Below are 10639 nucleotides of genomic sequence, written 5' to 3' on the forward strand. Positions count from 1 at the left end.
GCCTGCCTTCCTGTAACACACTTATCAAACCCCTCTACCTGCCTGCCTTCCTGTAACACACTCATCAAACCCCTTTACCTGCCTGCCTTCCTGTAACACACTCATCAAACCCCTCTACCTGCCTGCCTTCCTGTAACACACTCATCAAACCCCTTTACCTGCCTGCCTTCCTGTAACACACTTATCAAACCCCTCTACCTGCCTGCCTTCCTGTAACACACTCATCAAACCCCTTTACCTGCCTGCCTTCCTGTAACACACTTATCAAACCCCTTTACCTGCTGCCTTCCTGTAACACACTTATCAACCCCTTTACCTGCTGCCTTCCTGTAACCACTCATCAAACCCCTTACCTGCCTGCCTTCCTGTAACACACTTATCAAACCCCTTCACCTGCCTGCCTTCCTGTAACAACTTATCAAACCCCTTTACCTGCGGCTGCATGCCTTCCTGTAACACCATTATCAAACCCCTTTACCTGCGGCTGCCTGCCTTCCTGTAACACACTTATCAAACCCCTTTACCTGCGGCTGCATGCTTCCTGTAACACACTTATCAAACCCCTTTACCTGCGGCTGCCTGCCTTCCTGTAACACACTCATCACACCCCTTTACCTGCCTGCCTTCCTGTAACACACTCATCAAAGCCCTTTACCAGCCTGCCTTCCTGTAACACACTCATCAAAGCCTTTACCTGCCTGCCTTCCTGTAACACACTCATCACATAGGCCAACGATGCCTGCACCTACAGTATCCGGCTGGCCTGATTTGCGGTATAACAGTATTTAACGGTATAGTTTTCCAGTATAAGGTACAATGTGATGACATATTTTATGTGTCTATATCTTGTCATATAATTGCCATTGTTTTATTTAATTAAACATTTACTTTTTTATACTGCTGCAAGGAATATATACCAGGGCCGCCTGGGAGAGATGCGAGGCCCTGTGCGAGATTTAACGCGAGGCCCCCCCCCCCCCCCCCCCCCCCCCAAAAGGTTAAAAAAAAAAATATATATATAATATATATATATATATTTTTTATACAGTCAACATATTCTTAAATATAGCGCTGCCCGAGGCGGGGCATGATACAGTCAACATATAGCAAAAGAGAGACCGAGAGAGAGCTCCCGTTCTACAGTCAATATACAGTGTACAGAGAGAGAGAGAGAGAGACACATTGGAATAAATTGAAATGCTATTTGGCCCTAAACAGAGAGTACACGGTGGCAGAATACCTGAGCACTGTGACTGAAGATCCTTGAGCACAGCCTAGCCATCGAGAAAGGCCGCCATAGGCAGACTGTGTGTGTTAGAAAGAGAGAGAGAGAGAGAGAGAACATGTGTGTTTGTCATGTGTGTGTGTGTTAGAGAGAGACTAGAGCATGTATGAGAGATTCAAAAGGACAAAGATCAACACTTAAATCCAAGAGAGAGAGAGAGAGAGAGAGAGAGAGAGAGAGAGAGAGAGAGAGAGAGAGAGAGAGAGAGAGAGAGAGAGACACATTGGAAAGAAAATGAAATGCTATTTGGCCCTAAACAGAGAGTACACAGTGGCAGAATACCTGAGCACTGTGACTGAAGATCCTTGAGCACAGCCTAGCCATCGAGAAAGGCCGCCATAGGCAGACTGTGTGTGTAGAAAGAGAGAGAGAGAGAGAGAGAACATGTGTGTTTGTCATGTGTGTGTGTGTTAGAGAGAGACTAGAGCATGTATGAGAGATCCAAAAGGACAAAGATCAACACTTAAATCCAACAAGAAGAGGGTCTATACCAGAGAAACCAAAGCAGCAAGGAGCCAATGGCCGACATCAGCTAAATAGGCTAGCCAGGTACTGTGACACCAGGCCACACACAGCTTTGGCCAACGGCCCAACGCTACCCAAGCTACACAAACGACCAAGACATTCACACACAGCACATGTCATATCTCCAAATGTTGTGAAGTAGCATATGTTTGCTGGAAAAAAACATTGTTATTAACAAAACATTCGGGAGGGGAAGGAAGGAAGAGTGGGGTAATGTCATGACATTTTCATGAATCTTACCTGCACAAAAGGAACGCAGGGCGAAAGGCCGCAACACAGGTCTCCACGTTGACGAAAGGCCTCTCGCTGTCGGGACAAATAAGCTATGGCCAGAGCCTTGTCATGGTGCAGGCCCGACTACATCTTCTGTCAAAGATGATGTCGTAGTCAGAGTGCCAGGCCCAGAACCCCCTGCTATTCTCAAGGCTAACTGATAGCATCAAACGAACGTTCCCAGCTGACGCTAAACAGCTAACTGGCTAACAGTTAGCTCAATCAGGCACCTGGCTGTATGTAGCCGCATAGCTTGCTTATGCGTTAGCTAATGGTTAGCACAAGCTAACAGCTAATTAGCTAACAGCTGATTGAGCTAACTGTTAGCCAGTTAGCTGTTTAGCTTCAGCTGGGAACGTTCGTTTGATGCTTGTGCTAACCATTAGCTAACGCAGAAGCAAGCTATGCGGCTACATACAGCCAGGTGCTCTCACCAGGCACACACCGTTAGCTAGTACTAGTAGTACTATATTAGCTAGTCGACCAGTTTGGCTCCAGAGAGAGAGAAAGAGATAGGTCCACGGCGGGAATATAATCATAGGTTGACTCACCATAACGCAGTATCAATGCGGCGCCAATGGTAAAGTGGAAGGAGACTTTATTGGCCCACGGTGTAATTTCTTCTGATCCATGCTGCTTTTGAAAAGACATCCACTCGCCTCGCTCCTCTGAATAGCGCTGAATTAGATCATCCCTGTACCTCGTGTGTCCGAGAAGAGCCCGGAAACACTATCCTAAAATCTGTAGAGCAGCAAAGCCGCAGAAACCGGAACACTGCAGTCTGCAGAGCCGCAGAGGCAGGAACAAGTCAGACACATTCTACAAACGTGTCTAATGTGAAATATATAAGCATATAAGCAAAACTAGATTTTAGGTCTGTGATGAAAAAGGGCCTCGCGGGAAGGGGGGCCTCGCAAAAAAATAAAATAAAATACATTTTTTATTTTTTATTTTTTGCGAGGCCCCCCTTCCCGCGAGGCCCTGTGCGACCGCACTGCTCGCACACCCCCTGAGGCGGCCCTGATATATACATTTTACAATATGTATATATTGTAGACGGCGGCATAGTAAAAATCCATACCTCTGCATAGATCCACGACGGTTATAAATGTATATTCAATATATTTATATACACCTCCAAGCCCTATCTGCACCTTCCCACAATCTGTTGAAGAGGAGGGGGGGGGGGGGGTGAAAAACGATGAAGAGTAACGAAGACTTATCACAGGTCCGCGGGCCGAATGGATACATCTATATAGCATATCAAAAGGCCTCTACTATACACCTTATAATAGCCAGCGCTCTTGTCACTTTGATGGATGAGTCCTCCACTGCACCCTGCATCACAGCTGTGATGCATGCTAGATAGCACCATCCAACAGGCAGGATATGTTTATGACCAGCACACTTGGCGCCCTTACAGTGGGGACTGGCATCTATCTGTCATAGTTTTGTTTGTGCAGGACAAACCAATGCAGGGATGTGAAGGGTTAATTATAAGGCATGCATAAGGGTGGAACGTGACCTGTACTTTTATTGAAGTACTCCTACTCCTACTCCACACTATTTTAGGGACAACATTTATAATGTGTTACATAGACCAGCTACACATATAACTGGGCCACTTAAACCCCATGTACGGTTAGCTACCATTTCCTCAGTGGAATAAATAGGAAGATACATCTCATTATAAAGTGAGCTTCCTGTTCTGGAAAATCACTTTAGAGTCTGGTTAGAGGACACACAGTGCACAGGTTTCTCAATAGTAAAGTGATATTTGAAATTATGGCGTGTACTAGTCAACATCATGCCAGACAATTGCCAGTTTAAATAGGGACCGTCTGGGTAAAAGGAACACGTTCAGTCTGCAAGCTAGCCTAGCTTAGCACAAATGAATGGAAGCATCCCACACTAGCTAGCGTCCCACACTAACATACGTGGACATACTCAGGAGAGATGCGGGAGCAGAAAGTACCGGCGAGCTAGCCGGATGCATGGAGGATCGGGATGACTGGAGGCACCGATGGAGGGCCTGTCCGAGGACGACCTAGAGAGAGAGAGAGAGAGAGAGAGAGAGAGAGAGAGAGAGAGAGAGAGAGAGAGAGAGAGAGAGAGAAAACACCTCTCCCAGAGTTTTAAGCTAAGCTAGCTGATCCGTATCCATTTCCATTCATTTGTGCTAAGCTAGGCTATAGATGTAGGCTGAATTTAATGCACTGAAGATGGAGGATGCATGGTGTTACTTTTGCTACTTAATCTACACTGTAGATGTAGCTACTGTAACTAAAATGGAAGGAATTGCTGTCTGTCTGTGTCTGTATCTTTGTCCTCTCTCTGTCCTTCGCATTATCTCGAGAAGTGCTCGTCCGATCAACTTGATCGGAAGTTGATCGGATGAGAATGTGTTTTCGAGAACACTGCAAGCAGCCATACCGCGGTCCGCGTTTCTCCAGAACACTGCAAGCAATTTGGTGTCAAGCCCATTCCAATCAGACATGTGTTCCAAATGGCCACACAAGCCCCCTGACAAGGTTGCAAGCAGCAATATCGGGACCAAATCGGTGGTGCTGCAATCGGTCCGTTTCCAATGGCAACATGTTCTGACTGGCACTGCACTTGTCACATTCAACAACAAACTTGTCAGCACTTTTAGGTCTAGTTAAGGCGACCTAATAGGCAAAACAAATATTTTAATAGATATCACTATGAAACTTTCCCAGTTTGTTATGTACATAAAAACTAAGACAAATGTATTGCAAGTTTTCTGAATTGTATGTATAAATACGAATGAGGCACATCCTCATTAAATATGCACACATTTGCATATATCGCCAAGTCTCGCATCACCAACATGGATAATGCCAGAATCAAAAACTTGGTTTAATTTTGTTGATACATTCAAATAGAAACTTTTCACAGAAGGGATTGTGGCTATGTCCTCTTTTCAGCCCATACATCAGGAAATACTGTCTACTGTCATGACAAAATATATAAATATATAATATAAATATAAAATGTACTATAAACCCGGCTATGAATGATATATCAACAAACCCTTTTGTAATTAAAAGCAGGATATGGATAGGAAGAAATGTGGAACGTTTGGTGTGTGTAGGTACTAGGGAAATGGAGTTCCAAGACTTTGTGTGTAAGTAAAATGCATACAAACTAGTTTTTGAGAAAACTACCTCAAAGTTTTGTATTGAATTGTTATCTATGGACACAATCAGACAAAATATAGTAAAATAAACAACTAATTGTGTGTTTTCGATATTTTATTGCCACTAGTTTGAAATATCCACTAGTTGCCACTAGTCAATATCGAGAAAATAAAATAAAAGCTAAAAGGCGATTTCGGGGGTACTGTCTCGCCTTAAGGAGAATGTCCTAAGCACAGCTGTGGAAGAGACAAAATGCAACACATAGTTCAAGTAGAGTTCACGGTTGCGTCTCACTTGCACAGTCATCCGAAGCATGACCTCACGTTATTATTCCAACCGTTTTTTTTTTTAATCCTCAGAATCTATTCCACAGTGTAATCCAAAACGTTAAAATGACAAATGTTGACGAATGACGAATGTGAGCAGGGAAAACATGAAAAAGCAACTTGTGTGTCAATCTTTATAATGAGGTCATCATTCCAGTAGAGTAATAACTTTCAACATTGACTGACTGCACCCGCGTCATTAGCAGAGACGGAGAACAGATGACCTTTAGCTGATGGCGCTTCTGATTGTACTATACAGTGCAAGTTTGTCAGGTGCCTCGATAGTGCCAGCTGCCCTGCTATCATTGTCTCAGAGCAATCAGTAATACAAAGCCATGTTACACAGTGTAAGGGATTTCTGTCTCTACATTATCCCTCTGACACACTTAATGTAGGACAGAAACATTTAGGCACTCTGCTGTCCTCTGTGTTTTTATTACTGTATCAACATATAGAATAATCATCAATATATGTACAGTAGGCGGCTAGGTGGTGTAGTGGGCAAGGCGCTCGCCACCAATGCAGGAGACGCTGGGTTCGAGCCCAGCTCTCCGCATTGCTACCAGCTTGGCTGGTCGTTCATACTAACACAATTGGCAGTGTTAGGGGTGGGAAAGCTGATGGGTGGGGATCGGACGTTGTGGACAGCGACTCCTACAGGTCGGTTGGTGCGCCTGCGCAGCAGAATTAGGAAGCGACGAGGGCGGCGTGTCCCTCCCACGCAGACCCCCGCCGCTGAGAGATCGCGCTGTGCGGGTGAAAAGATGCGACGGCTGCTTCCTCGAGTACCGGAGGGGACACGTGATGTAAGGCTTCGTCCACATTGCAGCCGGCCTGTGGGAGGCATGGCCTAACAGCGTTCGAGACAGGGGAGGGTAGAATTGGACGATACGAAATAGGGATGGGAGAAAAATAGAAAATGGGAGAAAAAAAGTAGATCAAAAAAATATATATGTACAGTATATATACAGTATAAAGTATATATACAGTATATATGCAGTAGGGGTGTAAAGGTACACGTATCCGTACCGAACCGTTTCCAGTACGGCTGTGTACCGAATGAATACAACGGTATGTTAACCAATAACGACCACCCACTGGGGGCTGTTTTTTTTCACAATCTAATATAATTCTTAAAAAAAAAGAAATTTAACAAGTCGATTATTCATTTCAAGTAGGGATGCTCGATATTGGCTTTTTTACCGATACCAATATACCGATATTGTCCAACTCTTAATTTCCGATACCGATATCAACCAATATCAACCGATACCAATATATGCAGGGTTCCCCCCCCCCCCCCCCCCCCCCCCAAAATGGAATAATTTCAGGTAATTAACATTACATATCTCTTGTTGTGGAATTAACACAACATTATGCATACTTTTGACAATAAATAAAATCAGAATTTGTTCTTACTTGCTTGCCTGGGTAAATAAAGGTTATAGAAAAATTAAATAAAAAATTTGAAAACCGATACAGATATTTTCCGATATCACATTTTAATGCCGATATCGGCCGATAATATCGGTAGTCCGATAATATCGGTAGTCCGATAATATCGGACATCCCTAATTTCAATATAGAATATTCTTTGACAGCCCTACAAGTACAATTAGTTACTGCACACTACATCACCCCTGAGTGGAACATGGAAAGCCAAACTTTCCCCCACTGTACCGAAAACCCGTAGCGAACCGTGATTTCAAAACCAGGGTACGTACTGCACCGTGTTTTTTTGTGTACCGCTACACCCGTAATATTGGTGCTGCAAATTGTACACGTTGTAACGTGGCATTTATTCCCTCTGAGACACACATGTAGTGTAGTGCCTTGCGCAAGGATACTTCCACAGGGATGGACACAGGCCCGGACGCGTCTATGCTTTTACCAACGCGTTCGTGTTTCCGGGTTCCCGTTTTGCGCTCTGATTGGTCACTGACCTATGCTAGTACGCCCCCCTCGCTATGAGCGTAGAGAGAAATATTCAACAGGAAGCGATTTACACTTGAAAAGTGTAAATGATGGATTAGTCAGAAACAAGATAATATAATATCTATAATATCTTATCTTATCAACCAGAGTGGATAAATTAATTAACGTTACAGAAAAAAAACAAGTATGCAAGAGATTCAAACCAGGGACCATATGGTCCACAGGTAGGGGACTAAGCAGTTGAGCTATAGAAGCTGTCATGAATTGTTGCTGACTAATCCATCATTTACACTTTTTAAGTGCCAATTGCGGTTGTCCTCCATTATTTGGCATTAATAAATCAGATATCATGCGCGCGTGCTTTTGTGTGTGCGCTCTCGCGCTGACTCGTTAAGCTTTTCCCTACGCATATTCATTTCTGGAGCATTTCTTTATCCAATCTGGCGTGATGGTGTATTGTACTCGCAAATCGCTTCCTGTTGAATATTTCTCTCTCTACGCTCATAGCAAGGGGGGCGTACTAGCGTAGGTCAGTGGCCAGAGCGCAAAACGGGAACCCGGAAACACGAACGCGTTGGTAAAAGCATAGACGCGGCCCGGACTGGCCATCGGGAGCACTGGGAGCACAGATACAAAATTTAAAAAATATTATATAAAAACAAAATTATATAATTTTTTAAATTTTTTTGCCAGGCCATTGTTTCTAGTTGTGGTGGTGGGATAGTTAGATAAGCTAGGTGGGTGGGGAACAACCAGGATTTCACTGTCTGCGACAGAGTTGGAGAACTACCTCCCTCTCGCGGATCACACACCAACGTCAAGGAACCAGCAGGTTAGTCAGTGATAAAAATAAACATGTGGATGTTAGCTAGCTAACGTTACCATGCAATGCATCATCTCCCCTGTCAAAAGCTCAATGTTAAAATTAATAATAAAAGAAACAAATAAATTATTTAACCCTTGTGTAGGAGCCAAAGCTATATATTTAGGTTATTGTATTATATGAATGTTGATATGTTTACTTGCATAACCTTACATTGAAACGGCATTAGGGATATTGATTGGATAGTCATTGAACAGTCTTATTTGTCATAATAGGACATTCTAGAACATTTGTGATGTCACAGTATGATGTCATAATCAAACATTCTAGAACCTTGGTGATGTCACTGTATGATGTCATAACCAAACATTGTAGAACATTTGTGTATCTATATAGTCAACAATTCTCTCAGAGCAGCAGTGTGCATCTTGAAACCGGACTGAACAGGACTGAACAGATAGACTAAACAACATAGACTGAAGCCTGCATTTCTCAACCAAGGTGCCAAGCCTACCGTTTTGCTGTGGAAAGAGCAGGCAAGTTGATTTACGGCTTTCCAGGGTGGAGACATTTTCATGTGTCGAGTCGGTGGTGATTTTGGAGACTGGGAAAATGCAGTTTTCTTATCTTGTAGTAGTGTCGTGAATATTTAGGAAAGTAGCTTTAGGACCACTTCTGTAAAGAAAGACTTCACTGTGGAAGAGAAATAAACCATTTGGATATCTTTGTTTTACACTGGAGCGGCTGTGGACATTATTTTTCTTTATCAACGAACGTACTACTCACGAGTAAGCAACTTTAACCAGTAGAGTGGAACGTCGGCCCTCATATTATGCAGCCAGTAACGTTTGTTTTTGTCCTGCTGTGAGTCTGTGACACTGAATCCAATTGCTCCTTGAGGAATCCCGGTCGTATAATACCTCTCTCAGAGTGACCGACTAGCTGTCTCTGTCATTTCTCTAATGATGAAGTTCCAGTACAAAGAGGAGCACCCCTTTGAGCAAAGACGGTCCGCAGGCGATAAAATGAGGAAGAAGTATCCGGCTAGGGTCCCTGTAATTGTGGAGAAAGCCACCCAAGCCAGAATAGGAGATCTGAACAAGAAGAAATTTCTTGTCCACTCTGACCTGACAGTGGGCCAGTTTTACTTCGTCATTCGGAAAAGAATCCACTTAAGAGCGGAGGACGCGCTCTTCTTCTTTGTGAACAACGTCCTTCCACCCACCTCAGCCACCATGGGACTGTTGTATCAGGAGCACCACGAAGAGGACTTTTTCCTCTACATTGCCTACAGTGATGAGAGCGTGTACGGGGACAGCCAAAGGGAAATCTGATCCCACCACCATCACTCCTGCCCACCCCCCAAAGCCCTCCACCACCCATTGAAATATTAAATCCAGCTCAGCAGCCTAGAGTTCCCAGAGTAAATATGTCAAATGCACTTTCACATCCCCCCTCCCACCCACTTAAAATCTTAATTTTTCTTTATCAACGAACGTACTACTCACGAGTAAGCAACTTTAACCAGTAGAGTGGAACGTCGGCCCTCATATTAGTAAGAAAACTCTGTTCCAAGAGGAAAAAGCAATCAACACAAACTACTGGAGCGCTGAAAGAAGGATAACAACAAAATGTCGGAACCTAAGAAGGTTGAGATGGCACAAAAGGTCTATGAGGAAGATATCCGTCATGCCATCAATAAGAGAAGAGCTAAAAACAAGACAAAGACGACCACTTTACGACCTATCACTAAGATCTGTCTTCTCCAAGAAGCTGCATGAGGCGGTGGTAAAGACCGTCCTCCTACGGTGTGCCATGTACTAGGGACCTCTGGCACCAGGTATTGGTTATCCAGCAGCAGAGACACTTATCAGTTAAAATAGTGTTTGGTTTAGCGCCTTGTTTTTTTAGTTGTTAGTAATTGTCTCTAGATTAGAAGTACAATTAGGGGCCGGTGAAGGAGCCAAATCTATATATTTAGGTTATTGTATTATATGAATGTTTATATGTTTATTTGTATAACCTTACATTGAAACGGCATTAGGAATATTGATTGGATTTGGATAAAGTCATTGAACACAGTATGATGTCATAATCAAACATTCTAGAACCTTGGTGATGTCACCGTATGATGTCATAACCAAACATTCTAGAACATTTGTGTATCTATATATAGTCAACAATTCTCTCAGAGTTAAGGGGGGACGTGCGTAATGGCATAGTTAAGAGTGCAGAAAGGATGAAGAGGGGAGCAGATAGGATATTGACGGAGACGGTAGTGATTAAGTTTGAGGGTGGCGTTCCTAGTGTA

At 43.5% G+C, this 10639-nt stretch overlaps 1 protein-coding gene across 1 annotated transcript; it reads left to right on the top strand.

The window, feature by feature from the left end:
- Positions 1-9293: 9293 nt before the first annotated feature.
- LOC311241288 (gamma-aminobutyric acid receptor-associated protein-like) lies at positions 9294-9806 on the top strand (the record flags this gene model as incomplete). The annotated part of the gene is made up of 1 exon (XM_084330061.1): positions 9294-9806. One exon carries the CDS (start codon positions 9294-9296, stop codon positions 9660-9662), a length of 369 nt encoding a protein of 122 aa, XP_084186187.1. The 3' UTR covers positions 9663-9806.
- Positions 9807-10639: the final 833 nt, after the last annotated feature.

The sequence above is a fragment of the Notolepis coatsorum genome (genome assembly GCF_963971535.1).
Source record: "Notolepis coatsorum genome assembly, chromosome: 15".
Taxonomy (NCBI): domain Eukaryota; kingdom Metazoa; phylum Chordata; class Actinopteri; order Aulopiformes; family Paralepididae; genus Notolepis; species Notolepis coatsorum.